Source organism: Asparagus officinalis, chromosome 2, assembly GCF_001876935.1.
Source record: "Asparagus officinalis chromosome 2, Aspof.V1, whole genome shotgun sequence".
Classification (NCBI taxonomy): Eukaryota; Viridiplantae; Streptophyta; class Magnoliopsida; order Asparagales; family Asparagaceae; genus Asparagus; species Asparagus officinalis.
Window position 1 is genome coordinate 12,122,402 of NC_033795.1, and position 16,671 is coordinate 12,139,072.

General features: G+C 40.6%; 2 protein-coding genes across 2 annotated transcripts; both read right to left on the minus strand.

Moving 5' to 3' along the window:
• On the minus strand, nt 979-10,341 carry LOC109830287. Its single transcript, XM_020397505.1, has 3 exons — nt 9,517-10,341; nt 8,925-9,418; nt 979-1,139 (listed from the first exon to the last, which is right to left on the minus strand). The coding sequence occupies exons 1-3, from the start codon at nt 10,137-10,139 to the stop codon at nt 1,057-1,059; spliced, it is 1,200 nt and encodes a 399-aa protein (XP_020253094.1). The 5' UTR covers nt 10,140-10,341; the 3' UTR covers nt 979-1,056.
• LOC109830834 (glutathione S-transferase T2-like) lies at nt 11,111-12,124 on the minus strand. Its single transcript, XM_020398196.1, has one exon. It carries the CDS (start codon nt 12,122-12,124, stop codon nt 11,111-11,113), a length of 1,014 nt encoding a protein of 337 aa, XP_020253785.1.

Sequence of the window (16,671 nt, forward strand, 5' to 3'; positions counted from 1 at the left end):
AAAACATAGTCTACAGTCCCATGTTCACTTTCCCTTAATTATTAACCTTATTTTTGTTTTGCACTCAGGGAAGTGATTCGTAACCCTTAAAAACCACCCCAACACACAAACACGAAATATTACCTTTGGATCTATTACATTTTATCTTATTCACTTAGGACTCACTCATCCTAAACAATTCCCATTGAAGGGTATTATCTATATCTTTAATCTTTATAGGGAGAGCAAGTGATGCTCTGATGTTACGTCAGAGAGTCACAAGATTCATGAGACTGAAACAATGTGTGGATGACACTAATAATGCGTGTCAGTAGAATAGAGTGGCGATACTAGAGGGCTACCCACAGGCTACAATGTGGTAAACTTTCCATATTGACAGAAATGATAAGATTGGGTGCACCCTCGAGCCATCAACCTCAATAGATAATACATGACAGTTTAATAATTTTTTTGGGGTAAATCTGAGGGTTTTGTAGGCGTAGATACCGGCAGCTACGATTTGTTTTCAGTATCAGGGAAACATAGAATCAAATCTTGTAATATACGAACTCAAATTAAGATACATCTTTATGGTTTTTCTTATATCTCTATTAGCCTCTCATTCTATTATATCAATTTATTAGACCATCTCCAGCAGGAGGTGAAATTTCACCTCCTTCTCTCCTGCCACATCACTTTATTTAATTCAATAATCTTCATTTCCCTATCAACTCTACAGCAGGAGATTTTTCAGAAAGTTTTTTACTTTATTTGGGACCCACCATAAACCACTTCACTTCAACATATACCCCACCATATTTATTCATTCTTTTTCCTATTTCATATATATTACTATTTTATTATTATTATTATTATTATAACTCATATATTTATAATTATAATTTATTAATAATTCAATAAATAATATATAATATTTAAATATATATTATTAATTTAATTTTCAATAATATTTTTATGTTAACATAAAATAACACACGATTTTATTAAGCATACGGAAAACCAAACACACCCAAATTATTGAAAACAGGCCAGAAAACACACACTAAATTGGTAAATCTAATCGGAGGTTGTCCCAAACTTCTGCCAAATGTGCTCGATGAGATCCTTCTTCAGCTGAATATGTTGGGTCTTATCTCGTAGTTCCGCTCTAGTCTGATTATCTGCCTCAGATCGGTGTTGAACATGGACTTGAAACTCCGGCAACACGTCTGTTTGAACATTGAAAGAGGCGCTAGAGCTAGCATTGTTCGACGGTTCAAAGTCGATATTTTCCCAGTTTCGCGAATACGTATCTCGTTCATCCTCTACTATCATGTTATGTAAAATAATGCACGCCCTCATTATTTTTCCTAAGACATCAAGATCCCACATTCTAGCTGGTTGGCGGATAATAGCGAAGCGTGCTTGGAGTACCCCGAATGCGCGTTCCATGTCCTTCCTGCATGATTCCTGTTGTTTGGCAAAAAATTAATGTTTGTTGCCTTGGGGCATTTGAATTGACTGCACGAAGACAGGCCACTTAGGGTAGATTCCGTCGGCAAGATAGTATGCAAGATTATACTCCCGCCCATTCACGGTGAAGTTTACACGTGGAGCTTCACCAGACTCAATGTCGTCAAAAACGGTGACCTATCTAGTACATTTATGTCATTCAAACTACCAGGAAGCCCTGAAAAAGCATGCCATATCCACAAATCATATGACGCAACTGCCTCGAGGATAACTGTTGCCGTCCCCTTGTGTCCACTAGTAAACTGCCCTTGCCAAGCCTTAGGACAATTTTTCCACTGCCAGTGCATGCAATCAATACTTCCAATCATCCCTGGGAATCCACGTTCCTGTCCAACTTGGAGCAACCTCTGCAAGTCTTCCACATTTGGTCGTCGTAAGTATTCATCTTGAAACAATGCTATTACCCCTTCGCAAAACTTGCGAGTACACTCGATAGCAGTGGATTCTCCTATCTTGACGTACTCATCACAAGCATCAGCTGCGACTCTATATGCGAGCATGCGTATGGCAACCGTACACTTCTGGATAGGCGTTAACCCAAGCTTGCCCGCATTATTGCGCCGTTGTGTGAAGTAATCGTCGTAATTTGATATAGAGTCCACAATTCATAGAAAGAGAGGCATTTTCATTCGATACCTGCGTCGGAACTGGGCGTCAGTGTAAGTGCATGACTCGGCAAAGTAGTCGGCCATGAGTCTCTCATGCGCTGCTGTAGGCTGTCTAAAAATCACAATAGATAGCTGATCCCCATCAAAACACCGATGATAGAAGTTACACTCTGATGACTTCCAGAAGGTTACAATTTGAAGACTTTCACGTAGATCGCTAAAGGTTACAATCTGACGACCTTCACGACAACTGATGGAAGCTCTAATCAAACAGCCTTCATAATCAACATCGGGAGTTACAATCTGACGACTCTCACATATCAGAGAGCTAAAGCAAAGATTACAAAATGACGATCCTTGCAACGCTTCGATAGAAAGAGACTACAAATCGACGGTCTCTTCAAATCAAACTGTGGAAGTCCTCCCCGCACACCAGCACCAAGATGCACCGCGTTCATAGCCACGAACGCAGCTCAAACGCAGCTCCAATCGCTGCCAAACGCAACTCCGAACGCAACTCAAATCAGCTCTGAACGCAACTCAAATCAGCCTCTGAACGCAGCTTCAACCGTTGCCAGACGCAGCTCCAGCTGACTTCGAACGCAGTTCTATACTGCTGCCAAACGCACCTTCAAACATAGAAGAACGCAGCTCAACATCGCTGCCCGACGCAGCTCAACATCGCTGCACAACGCAGCTCAACATCACTGCACAACGCAGCTCAATATCGCTGCACAACGCAGCTCTATTCGCCGCCCAACGCAGCTTCACTCGCTGTCAAACGCAGCTCCATCGCTGCTCAAACGCAGCTAATTCGCATCAGAACATGGATTTTGCGTTTGACTCGTTCAAACACGAGCTGAACGGTTCCAAAACCGTTTCCCACGATCTGAGGGGATCACAACTCCACTCAGGAGTGATTTAAGGGGCGGTTACATCCCATTAGCCCCACTTAGGAGTGAATTAAGGAGGTGGTTACACCCCTTAATCCCCTATAAATAACTAAGAAATTAACTTAGTTCGGGGCTGGATCTTTCGGCCGGTCTGTTGGAACTTCTTGGCTAGTCAACAGGATCCTTAGAGAGCATTTCTGAAGCTTTGGAGATCGGCAACAAGATCTTCTTCATCCTTGGCTTATAACCGACTTTCGGTTAAATCAACTCTTTCATAGAGTTTCAAACTCGTTCAGAGTTCTCCACAACGTCAAATCGCGAGGAGAAGATCATTGTTCCAGTGAGTATAGACAGTCGGATCGTCAACGAGAAGCAAACTCGACGCGAGCACTCGAGGGAGGCATCTCATCGCTACCAAAAAGAACCCAGAATTAAACAAAGGAGAGAATCCAGATCATTCTCTTCTCTTTTGTAATCAGGAAATCCAATTGTAACTGAGATTAAAGGAATACAAATCAATTTTCCTTCATTGTCTTTTTATTGCAAATTTTCCCACAAACAAAAGATGGCGACTCCGCTGGGGACTAGCTTCTCTGACAAAGAAGTGGTGGTGCAATCCGATGTTTATCTCACTGGAACAACCGTCGAAACTCTCGTGGTAGAGTTTGATCAAGCCAAGTTTGAGGAGACCCTCTCCTCTGGATCCCTTAGCCCCAAGGCTATGCGCAAGATCCACAAAGTCTCCAAAGAGACTAAAACTCCAGATGTGGCTCCTATGCCGAAGGAAGACCTCTCCTTTGGGCCAGATTGCTTGGACAGCCCCTCCTCCGATGGAGTGGGCTCAGCTTCAGCCAAACCCATGCCAAGACGACGGGTATCGGGTCGAAAGATGCCCATGGAGGCGACAAAGGCCTTGAAGCAGGCTAAGAAGAATGCCGATCGACGGAGGAGGAGATCCTTACGACGAGCACATCTCCGAGAAAGCCGATCCTCAAGTCAACATGAGCTTCGTGTTTGTGAGCCTAAACGCGACCCTATGCCCTGCGTTTCTGTTTCAGAATGCAAGTCTCGCGTCTATGAGCCCAAACATAGGCTCTGTGTGAAGAAGACTGAACGCAACCCTCAGGGGCGCATTCCACAAAATGAACGCAACCCTCAGGGGTGCGTTCCACAAAATAAACGCAACTCTCAAATATGCGTTTCATCAGCAAAACCTGAAGCTCAGGCATATAAAAAGTCCATGGATTCAAAGTATCTCAACCAGATCCATGTTCACCAAGAGCCAGTCCTGTCCAATCGTGGGCTGGGGGTTCCAGTTCAAACCTCACGATCAGTGAGTAATTCTCCTCGGATTCAAGACATCTCAACCAGATCCATGTTCACCAAGAGCCAGTCTTGTCCAATCATGGACTGGGGGTTCCAATTCAAACCTCACGATCAGTGAGTAATTCTCCTCGAATATTTACAACGGATTTGAGAGAGTTCATATCGAGAGAAAGACCGATGCAACAAGTCATTCCTATGGTCCTCTCGGGATATCAATGCTGCTCATATGTGGCCAAACTATTGGTGTTCGACCAATTTACGAATGTTGCTTTGCCCAACCAACGACGATGTTCTCACAGGAAGAAGTCTCCAGAGACCGAATATCCTGAGGTCACTATCAATGTGATCGTCAGAGGGAAAGCCTCAGGTCCTAGTTCCGATGACTCTGAGACAAGTCATTCGCCGACTGTCCGACCGTCAGAGAAATCGCTAACGAGTTTGAAGGGATCTACAGACGCACTCGGACGTGAACAGGAGCCATTCCCCCTGTCAACTATCGGAGGTTAGCCACAGGAACTAATTCCGATGATGAACATTCAGCCATTGCTGAGTCTCAATCATCAAGCTCTTTCATTGGGCATGAGAGCTTCACCCACATGGCAGAACATTCTGAAGATCTTTCAAAGAGGGTTGTGGAGCAAGACGCCATGCTCAAATCACAGCAGAAGACCCTCAATGAACTCCTAGACCTGTTGACTCAAATTGTCACAGACAAGGCCAAATCTCAGAAGACAGATTCGCCACCTAGGCAAGAATCCTCCCGGAGAGGAAAAACGTCTTCATCCCGACCTCACACAAGCAAAGGGAAGGGAAAAGAGGTTGATGACACGGCTTCTGACCAAGAAGCCCACAACCTAGAATCTTCCTCTGATAAAGGAAGAGAGACTGAGAACGAACAGAATCTCCAATATGCTAAAATGGAAGAATTGGAAGCCCGCCTCAATGTTATTTCTAACAGAAGCGAACTCCAAGAAGAGGGAGTTGTCAGACCCTATCCTGCCGAATGGGATGCAGCCCCTTATCCTCCAAAATTCGAGGTCCCGACGCTACAAACTTTTAACGGCACGGGATCACCAAACCAACATATCTATCATTTCAAGTCACAGACTGGAAATGTGATATCAAACGACGCCATACTGGCTCGATTATTCATTGGCACCCTCAAGGGAGTTGCCTTTGAATGGTTCAGGAAACTTCCTGTGGGATGTATCCAAAAGTGGACAGATTTAGAGAGACTCTTCCTGTCAAGATTCTTCGAAGAGGATACGGAAGTCTCCATCCATACCCTTCTAGCCACTAAGCAAAAGAGAGGGAGTCCGAAGAGGATACGGAAGTCTCCATCCATACCCTTCTAGCCACTAAGCAAAAGAAGAGGGAGTCTGTTAAATCCTTCGTCAAAAGGTTCCGAACCATGGCTCTCCGGTGTTCGTCAGGTATGATACAGTCTACTTTAGTAGAGACTTGTCGGCACAACTTGCAGACAGACCTCCTAGCCCGAATCGGAGTTGCAGAATGCCGTTCCTGGAGACAACTAATCTCTCAAGGCGAACAGGCTCAAAAGATCATTGCCAGGATAAAAGCTGAAGAACCAAGTAGGCAGGATCAACCTGAGCAATCGGACCAAGCCCAACCTTCACCTGAGCAATCAGACCAAGCCCAATCTTCTCAGTCAGAAGAAGAAGATACTACGGCCGCTGAAGCCAATCCTCTCCAGTAGGATAGCGAGTCCAACAACTATCCCTCTGCACTTGTTCAAGACTGGGGGTTGGTTTATTTGTAGTAATAAATTTTCTGAGTTGTTATGTTTAATAGAATACCTCTGTCAACCATAAAATCTACCAGAACTATCATCAACTTGTCAATCCGCTTCCATAGGATGGCAGACCCACAAAACTATCACGTTAACATTTACCTCTGATAGTCCATCAACTTGCTAATCCTCTTCAATAGGATGGCGGGTCCACTAAAACTATCACGTTAATGATCACCTCTGATAGTCTACCTTCCTCCAAATTCTCCCACCAATCCTCTTCAAGTAGGATGACGGGTCTACTAAAACTATCACGTTAACCGTCACCTCTGATAGTCCTTTTCCTCCAAATTCTCCCACCAATCCTCTTCAAGTAGGATGGCGGGTCCACCAAAACTATCACGTTAACCGTCACCTCTGATAGTCCTTTTCCTCCAAATTCTCCCACCAATCCTCTTCAAGTAGGGTGGTGGGTCCACAAAACTATCACGTTAACAGTTACCTCTGATAGTCAAACTCATCAGATAATGGTCTACCAGGTGATGTGTCTCTGTTCCGATTTCATGGATAGTGCCCCACTAGGTGATGTGCATTGTCTATTTCTTTTTATTCCCCTGCTAAGTCTTAATCAAGACTGGGGGTTGGTTACTTAGAATCTACTGGATTAAGAGTAACAAATCTTTCACATCGTCGAGTTAACATTATACTTCTGACGATCATCATCCCCACAGAGTATGAATGCAGCTTGCATCACTCCCAATTTGTCACGTTAACCTGCTAAGTCTTAATCAAGACTGGGGGTTGGTTACTTAGAATCTACTGGATTAAGAGTAACAAATCTTTCACATCGTCGAGTTAACATTATACTTCTGACGATCATCATCCCCACAGAGTATGAATGCAGCTTGCATCACTCCCAATTTGTCAAGACTTTAAAATCTTAGTATCAAAATTCATCGCTTCTGATGATAAACTCATTTAGCAATTCTCCCCAGCGAGACGCTAGTCCCCAAAATCTTGTTCAAATCACAAGTACACAAATCCTGTCACGTTAACATCATACCTCTGACAACCCACTTATCAATCCTCATCAATAGGATGATAAGTCCATAAAGTTGCTCCAATCGCAACACATCCTCTTGTCATGTTAACACCATACCTCTGACAATCCACTTATCAATCCTCGTCAATAGGATCCACTTATCAATCCTCTTTAATAGGATGATAAGTCCTCAAAGTTGCTCCGATCGCAACAAATTCCCGTCACGTTAACATCATACCTCTGACAACCCACTTATCAATCCTCGTCAATAGGATGATAAGTCCACAAAGTTGCTCTCATCGCAACACAAATTCCCATCATGTTAACACCAAACCTCTGACAATTCACTTATCAATCCTCTTCAATAGGATGATAAGTCCACAAAGTTGTTCCAATCGCATAACACCTCTAACAGTCAACCCCCCAATGAACTTGTTAATTCTTTCGGTGTTTCAAGCTACACAGGAAGAAATGACACCAAAAATCCATGCCTTCACGCATGGGGGACTTTATCTCGATCCCTAATTAGAGATAAGTCTGCATCTAACACATGCTGCCGGGTAGCCTATTCCCGCAATAATAGCAAAGCCTACGTATTCAATATCGTAGCAGGTCGTTATTAATAACGCCAAAATCCATGCCTTACACGCATGGGGAATTTTATCCTGAATCCTAAGTAAGGATAAGTCAATGTCTAACACATGTTGCCGGGTAGCCTATTCCCGTAATAATAGCAAAAGCCTACGTATTCAATATCGTAGCACCAAAATCCATGCCTTACACGCATGGGGAATTTTATCCTGAATCCTAAGTAGGGATAAGTCAATGTCTAACACACGTTGCCGGTTAGTCTTTTACCGTGAAAAGGACACCAAAATCCATGCCTTTTACGCATGAGGGACTTTATCTCGATCCCTAATTAGAGATAAGCCTACGCCTAACACGCGTTGCCGGTTAGTCGTTTCCCGTGAAAATGACAAAGTCTATGTATTCAAAATCATAGCATCAAGTCTAAGAGGGTTCATTCTCTTAGCACAATCTTAGCACAACGTTACATGTGAAACGGATTCATATAATTCACATGCTAGCCCGACTCAAACGGTAGTCGGTAAAGGCTTATCAAATCCGTTGATGGCTGAGGGTTTGCCAAAAATCCTATGTACGTTTGTAGGCCTATCAGCTTAATGGATGTGAGCCGAGACTTAAAACAAATGAGCTAAAGACAAGTCTCAAAGACTTAGTTAAAAATGCACGGAAGCCACTTCCATGTCTTAAGTCAAAACGTTGAGGTCAGACCCGCGATGCAAAAACCGAACGCTGAGGTCACACCCGTGTTCCAAATTCAAGTTCAAAATGCAGGGTCCACCCCCACATTCCAGAAGCAGGATTATGGCGCATACCTTCACACAGGTCCTACGTGGCAAATCCCTTCAACCATGATGCCTTCGAAGCAAGTGCAGAGAACAAATCCTTTACCACAAGGAATCAACAGCTCCAAGATCAGAGTTGAGATCCAAAGTATTCCAAAAATTCGTCCCAGTCAACCGCGAACTTTCGAAAACTTTGGAGGGAATTCTGTAGGCTGTCTAAAAATCACAATAGATAGCTGATCCCCATCAAAACACCGATGATAGAAGTTACATTCTGATGACTTCCAGAAGGTTACAATTTGAAGACTTTCACGTAGATCGCTAAAGGTTACAATCTGACGACCTTCACGACAACTGATGGAAGCTCTAATCAAACAGCCTTCATAATCAACATCGGGAGTTACAATCTGACGACTCTCATATACTCAGATCGGTGTTGAACATGGACTTGAAACTCCGGCAACACGTCTGTTTGAACATTGAAAGAGGCGCTAGAGCTAGCATTGTTCGACGGTTCAAAGTCGATATTTTCCCAGTTTCGCGAATACGTATCTCGTTCATCCTCTACTATCATGTTATGTAAAATAATGCACGCCCTCATTATTTTTCCTAAGACATCAAGATCCCACATTCTAGCTGGTTGGCGGACAATAGCGAAGCGTGCTTGGAGTACCCCGAATGCGCGTTCCACGTCCTTCCTGCATGATTCCTGTTGTTTGGCAAAAAATTGATGTTTGTTGCCTTGGGGCATTTGAATTGACTGCACGAAGACAGGCCACTTAGGGTAGATTTCGTCGGCAAGATAGTATGCAAGATTGTACTCCCGCCCATTCACGGTGAAGTTTACCCGTGGAGCTTCACCCGACTCAATGTCGTCAAAAACCGGTGACCTATCTAGTACATTTATGTCATTCAAACTACCAGGAAGCCCTGAAAAAGCATGCCATATCCACAAATCATATGACGCAACTGCCTCGAGGATAACTGTTGTCGTCCCCTTGGTCCACTAGTAAACTACCCTTGCCAAGCCTTAGGACAATTTTTCCACTGCCAGTGCATGCAATCAATACTTCCAATCATCCCTGGGAATCCACGTTCCTGTCCAACTTGGAGCAACCTCTGCAAGTCTTCCACATTTGGTCGTCGTAAGTATTCATCTTGAAACAATGCTATTACCCCTTCGCAAAACTTGCGAGTACACTCGATAGCAGTGGATTCTCCTATCTTGACGTACTCATCACAAGCATCGGCTGCGACTCCATATGCGAGCATGCGTATGGCAGCCGTACACTTCTGGATAGGCGTTAACCCAAGCTTGCCCGCATTATTGCGCCGTTGTGTGAAGTAATCGTCGTAATTTGATATAGAGTCCACAATTCGTAGAAAGAGAGGCCTTTTCATTCGATACCTGCGTCGGAACTGGGCGTCAGTGTAAGTGCATGACTCGGCAAAGTAGTCGGCCATGAGTCTCTCATGCGCTGCATGATGATCTCTATGTATGGATTTCCTCTTACGTGGTTGTTCGCTTCTCCTTTGCAATTCTTCAAGAAGTTCTCGCTGCCTATCAAGTATTTTTTCTTCTATTTCCCATTGTTGTTGGAACTCTTCTAGACTAAACTCATTTAGGAAAGGATCCATTGGATGCTATGATTTTTGAAATGTTGATAGGTATACTTATGATGTGCATCTGATCAGTTTATATAATGAAGGGTAGTTGTTCAAATAATTGAATTCACATGCAATTGCAGAGACATGTGTCATAGGGCATGCATGTGCAGAGAGTTGTCAATTCATATTTTGTATTATTATGCAGGTGTAGTCATTTCATCCTTTGTATTTTTTGCAGTGAAAGGTCAATTCAACTTTTGTTTGTTTTTGCAGTGAAAGGTCAATTCATATTTTGTATTATTATACAGGTGTAGTCATTTCGTCCTCTGTATTTTTTGCAGTGAAAGGTCAATTCAACATTTGTTTGTTTTTGCAGTGAAAGGTCAATTCATATTTTGTATTATTATGCAGGTGTAGTCATTTCATCCTTTGTATTTTTTGCAGTGAAAGGTCAATTCAACATTTGTTTGTTTTTGCAGTGAAAGGTCAATTCATATTTTGTATTATTATGCAGGTGTAGTCATTTCATCCTTTGTATTTTTTGCAGTGAAAGGTCAATTCAACATTTGTTTGTTTTTGCAATGAGAGGTCAATTCATATTTTGTATTATTATGCAGGTGTAGTCATTTCATCCTTTGTATTTTTTGCAGTGAAAGGTCAATTCAACATTTGTTTGTTTTTGCAGTGAAAGGTCAATTCATATTTTGTATTATTATGCAGGTGTAGTCATTTCATCCTTTGTATTTTTTGTAGTGAAAGGTCAATTCAACATTTGTTTGTTCCTGCAGTGAGTAGTAATTGTATCTTTTGTACTATTATGCAGTGAGAAGTCAATATCAATTGGCTTTATTGAACCATAAACAACAATTTTATTCAAACATAAACAACACTTTTATTAATACATTCAACAAACATAGGCACCCACACAACTCCAAAATTAAACAAACGGCACACAAAAACATCAGAAAGAAAACACACAATCATAACTTCTTGAGAAGGTCTTATTTTCCAAACAGGTTCTTCCTCAACATATTATAAGCTTCTTCATCTTCATCGTCACGATCTGGTTTGTTTTTCAAGAATAACCACATCTCCATATTCTTGGAATGAGCCAGGTTATTCATAGCTGAAGCAGTACTTGATCTTTTCTCTTCAAATTTTTCATGAGCACTGACTAGCTTAGATAACTCCTCCTCAATTGCCCCCTTTGATTTCCTTGACACAGATGTTTTACTAGAGGAAGCTCTAGCTTTCTTCTTTGCCACGTCCCTACCCTCTGGACGTACAAGAGTAGGAGTTGATGATTCAACATCCTCACCACTACTCTTTCTTTTAGAGCCACTACTACCGGATGCATTTCCTCTTGTCATATATTTGGGTTGATTACGAACCACCTTCCACTCATCCACCAAATTAAACTTCGTACCTATTTTCTCAAAGTACAACTCTCTTGCCTTGGATATGTAGTTTTTATCGGACCAACCGCTTCGCTTCTCCCTACATGCAGTACTGTAGCAGCCAATGAAACTGGATATCTTTCTGTTGATGTCTTTGAAATGACTATGGCACCGAGACACAATCCTCTCCTTTCCACTTTTGGCGTTCTCATTCACGTACTGTGTAATTTTACCCCAGAAAGTTTCACCCTTTTGGTTGTTCCCCAACTCACTATCATTACTAACGTGAAAATAACCAGTTAGTAAAAGTATGTTGTCTTCGGTGGTCCAAGTTTCATAACTTGATCTCTTTTCTGATTGTTGGGTTGGAGGGAGAAAACTGTGAGGAGTATCCTCACCAACATTTCCCAAAGACATTTGGGTGGAAAATTCTGAGATATCTGTAGATCCGCTACTAAACCGGGGTGTCGCTGGCTCACTCGACTCCGTGTTAGGACAATTCATATGGGAGGGAATATAGCTGCTTCCCGGAACTAGAGGATAACCGTAAGGAAGATAAGGATATTGCATGCCGAAATTTGGTTGCATCATGTACGGCATTTGAAAATTGGGCTGCATCCCCGTATTTTGAGTATTTTCGGGGCGTTGTATATTTGGATGTTGTGGTTGAGGGAGGGTATTTTGAGGTTGGTTAGGAAAGTTGTAGTTGTAGGAAAAATTAGGATAGTTTTGTGAAGGATCCATGAAGAAACTAGCTTCAAATTGTAGAAAGAAGAAGAATAGGGTGTAGAAACTCAGATTTTTTTTGGTGTCCAAATGACACAAAGTTAGTCTCTATTTATAGAGTTTGAAAAATGAAAATTAATGGTATAAAAATTATAAATTAATTCATTGTATTTATCTCAAAAAATATCAAATAAAAATAAGGAGGAAAAAAAAGGTCGCCCAATCAAATTTCGCCACGTGTCCGCTGGCATCATCACGCGCGCGTGGGCTTGTCAGATTCATCCGGGGTGAATTTTTCACCCTCTCTCCGATCTCATTTATTTCACCCCCTTAAAAAACCCCAGCTGCCTTCAAATATCCCACAAAAAAACCCCTGCTGCATATGGTCTTAGGTCCATTTGGTTTTTGTTTTTGTTTTTGTTTCCCCCCCAACCCGCCCTATTTAACCTTCATGGTGGCTCAACAGAGCAAACACTACTGTATCACAACTCAGGCAAGGGTCAACTTGGAATGTTGCGAAAGTAGTGCTTTGCATTAGTGGTGGAGTTGGAAAAACTAGCCATGATTCTGATTTATGAAGAGGAAAAAAAAGGGCACATGAAATGGTGGGAAAACTGTTTTTTTTTCCTCAGATAATAATAATAATAGGACAAATTTTGGAAACCATCCCATTTACAAAAAAATTCCTAAAAAACGATCTCTTCTAAAAATAATTGTCAAAACCGATCTAGTTTCAGCCGTCGGGCTGAAAACTGAGTCGGCTTTGACGAAAAAAACTATGAAACTTTACGAGACTTGAAGTCCCGTGAAGATTCATAGTTTTTTTCATTAACACCGACCCAGTTTCATTCCGACGGCTGAAACTAGGTCGGTTTTGACAATTATTTTTAGAAGAGATCGTTTTTTGCGAATTTTTTTGTAAATTGGATGGTTTTCAAAATTTCTCCATAATAATAATTTCAATAAGATAAAAATACTCCTCACTAAACATGGAAAACCATCATGGGAGCTAAACAGAATGAAAAAAAAATTATAAGGGCTTAATAGATCGAAACAATATCCTGATGGCTTAATAGAAATGTAAGATAAACCACAAGTGCTTATCTAAAATTGAGTTTTTTTTTTGGTAAATGAAAAACTTTATTCATCAACCAAATATGAAATTATGTACACCTCAAAAAAAACTCAGTAATATAGTTACTGAGAACACAAACAGAAATCGGATACAGCCCTCAAATTATCCTGACAAATCCGCTTAGGGGGAACTGTTAAAAATGATGGTAGAAACTTCAAATTTTATGACCTTGATCAGGTGATCCTCATTGCTAGTCTTCTGGGTAAACAGTCTCGCATTCCTCTCCCTCCATATACAGTATATTGTAGCTGTCAATACCAATTTTTTGAACTTGACCTGTATAGCTTTGCCTCTCAAACTTGAATACCAGCCCCAAATTTGATTCCAGTTGCAGGATTTCCATTTGAAGTTCATCCAATCCATGATTGAGTTCCATATGTAAGAGGAATATGCACATTCAAAGAACAAATGATTTCTAGTCTCAATGTTTGAACTTGTGCACATACAACACAGATTAGCGTTGATAATTCCTCTCTTCAATAGCCTATCTTGAGTAAGAAGTCTGTTTTGTATCAACACAGATTAGCGTTGATAATTCCTCTCTTCAATAGCCTATCTTGAGTAAGAAGTCTGTTTTGTATCGCCAACCAGCTAATGAAGGAATGTTTGGGCACATTTAAGCCTCCCTGAGTAAGAAGTCTGTTTTGTATCGCCAACCAGCTAATGAAGGAATGTTTGGGCACATTTAAGCCTCCCGATATTGTTTTGTGCCATGTTACTGAGTTAATTACAGAGGATAATCTTTTGTACAAAGCTGACAGTTTTGCCTTTGAGTTAACACAACACGACATAATCAGGGCCTGAACATTTCCAGCTCCTCCTAATTCAGCCATGACCTTGTTTCTTATTCTAATTAGTTGCTTCCACATCCACGAGTCACCTGATCTTACTTCAACTTGCTAGATATCTCTATGCTTTAGATAATTTTCATGTATCCATTTTATCCACATAGATTCCTTGTTTGAATGAATGTACCAAATGCTTCTGAGTGCTGAAGCAGTGTTCCAAATTTGAGCTGAATAAATCCCCAGACCTCCTTGTTTCATCCCTAAACAGACTTTTTCCCATGCTACAAGAGATAACTTTGATGAATGTTCATCTCTACCCCACAGAAAATGCCTACAGATTTCATCAATCTTGTAAAGGACCTTTACAGGAAGAATGTAGTTGGATGTCCAGTATATAAGCACTCCAAGAATCACACTCTTAATGATCTGCAATCTGCCAGCATAAGTCAATTTCCTGTGTTTAGTCCAGTTCAGCAATTGTCTTCTGATTTTATCAAAAAGGGGGTAGCAGTCATTGTAAGCAAGCCTTTTTGTAATTAGAGGGACACCCAGATATTTAATAGGCATTGATCCCTCTGCAAATCCAAGAAAATTAGCTATATTCCTGAAATTGAGTTATGTAGTATACTAGTGCAGATTTTATAAGAACACGCCTATAGAAATGGGTAAATCTATACCCTTCACGGTTAGTAGAGTTTTAAATTGAGAATTTTATCTCTTCTATCTATAGTATAAACCACTCTATTCTTATACTCATGGTTCCTAAAGAATCCTTAGTGGTAGTACTCTTCAATCTTTTAGGGAAGCATAGATGTTAGATTAAAAGTGAAAAATAAAAGAAAACGAAGATCTAATTGGAATTGAACAATTTTTCCCTTCAACCTCATTCCAAAATTTTATTATTGAAATCGACCCTTTTTTTTATTTACCAAAACCGACCCGATTTCGTGATTAGCAGCTTAATCACCTTCCTAATTAGTCGGGGTTGCCAACCCCGACTAATTAGGAAGGTAATTAAGCTGCTAATCAAGAAATCGGGTCGGTTTTGGTAAATTAAAAAAAGGGTCGATTTTAATAATAAAAAAATTAAATGAGGCTAAAGTGAAAAATTGTTCAATTGGAATTTTGTAATCTTAGCTTCTTCCTCATGTTTTTTATGGATCTCTCCTTTGATCTTTGACCTTCTAGTTTAAGTTTTTGTGTTCTCTTTTGGACATCACTTTGACCCAAATAGCACCAACTCTTTACTGACAAGAAACATAGCGGCACGATTAAGAAGGCTTATTGAGCTTTAGCAATAACTTTTGCAGAAAGCCCTCAATATCATTTGGATAAATTACACTAAACCCCGATACTTGTCAAAATGCCTTTTTATGTTGTTATTGGTTCTAATTTATGGGGGTTACATGCAAAACACAAAAACTTATTGGTGGTTTTCTGCAATTCCAAAAGGTTTTAGGGGTTTAGTGTGATTTTGAAAGTTATTGGGGGATTACTGCAAAATGTTGAAAGTTCATGAGAGTTTAATGCACTTTACCCTTTACTTCACACAAAAGTAATAACAATAAAAATAGAGGACATAGATGTTACTTGTTCAAATTAATACTGCAAATTATGAAAAAGATTGTAGATTTCTTAACTTGAGCTTTCATATTTTATTAAAAATAAAGAACTTTGAACTCTATTTGGACGATATGGCTGAAATTTTAGTCTTTTAAATGAAGTCCTTGTCAAGTTGGTTTCTAACGACTTGTCGACAGTCTCACAGAAAATACATCTTAAAGTTCTTACCTAATAACAACTTGAGGGAAATTTCATGGAGAAATAAATACGTGCTTTCTACATTTTCCCAAAAGTATAGTTCAGCACAACTTGTAATTTCTACTATCAAAGAATTTCCAAATTGGCCAGCACCACCAACATCATCTACATTTGTAGAATTCAAAGGGCAGACAAAAAGTATTCGGAAGGCCTTCATTCTTAAATCATTAAAGGTAAATTTCACAACAACACCCCTTCCCAAAGAATTCGGCATAGTTTGCTCAAACCATTGAAAATTTTGAAAAATAGAGAAAACTCTTAAACAATGGGGAGTTTCACAGCACATCATTGAACTTCCGAAAAGACATACAAAATAAAATAACATTTTTAAAACCGTAAAAAGGAGCTCTACTAAAACTTTCGGAAAGTGTTACAAAATGAAATTACATTTTAAAACCGTAAGAGGGATCTCTCCTTTTTTTTTTCCCCCTCTCGTTTCTTTTCTGATAAACCCCAGAATGGAATTTGCCAAAGTTTTTCGATGGAATTTTCCGAAAGTTTAAGAGGATATTGTCAAACTGCCCAGTGTTTGGGGGTTTCCTTAAATTTCAGAGTGCTCAGAGCTTTTATACAAATCACTCCAAAGCTCAAGGAGTTTTGTAGTATCAACCCAAAGTTTGGGGAGTTTTGTGAAATTTACCCAATCACTATTGCTATTATTATTGCAACCAAAATGCTATTTGGCTTGCGGCGGG

Excerpts from the sequence above, each read along its gene's own strand:
- LOC109830287 (XM_020397505.1), bottom strand. The coding sequence starts at position 10,139 with ATGGATCCTTTCCTAAATGAGTTTAGTCTAGAAGAGTTCCAACAACAA. Across the intron at positions 9,419-9,516 it reads CCTAAGGCTTGGCAAGGGTA|TTTGAATGACATAAATGTAC; the intron begins GTTTACTAGTGG and ends GCTTCCTGGTAG. Across the intron at positions 1,140-8,924 it reads TGTTCAACACCGATCTGAGT|TACGAGATAAGACCCAACAT; the intron begins ATATGAGAGTCG and ends CTAGAGCGGAAC.
- LOC109830834 (XM_020398196.1), bottom strand. The coding sequence starts at position 12,124 with ATGCAGCCCAATTTTCAAATGCCGTACATGATGCAACCAAATTTCGGC.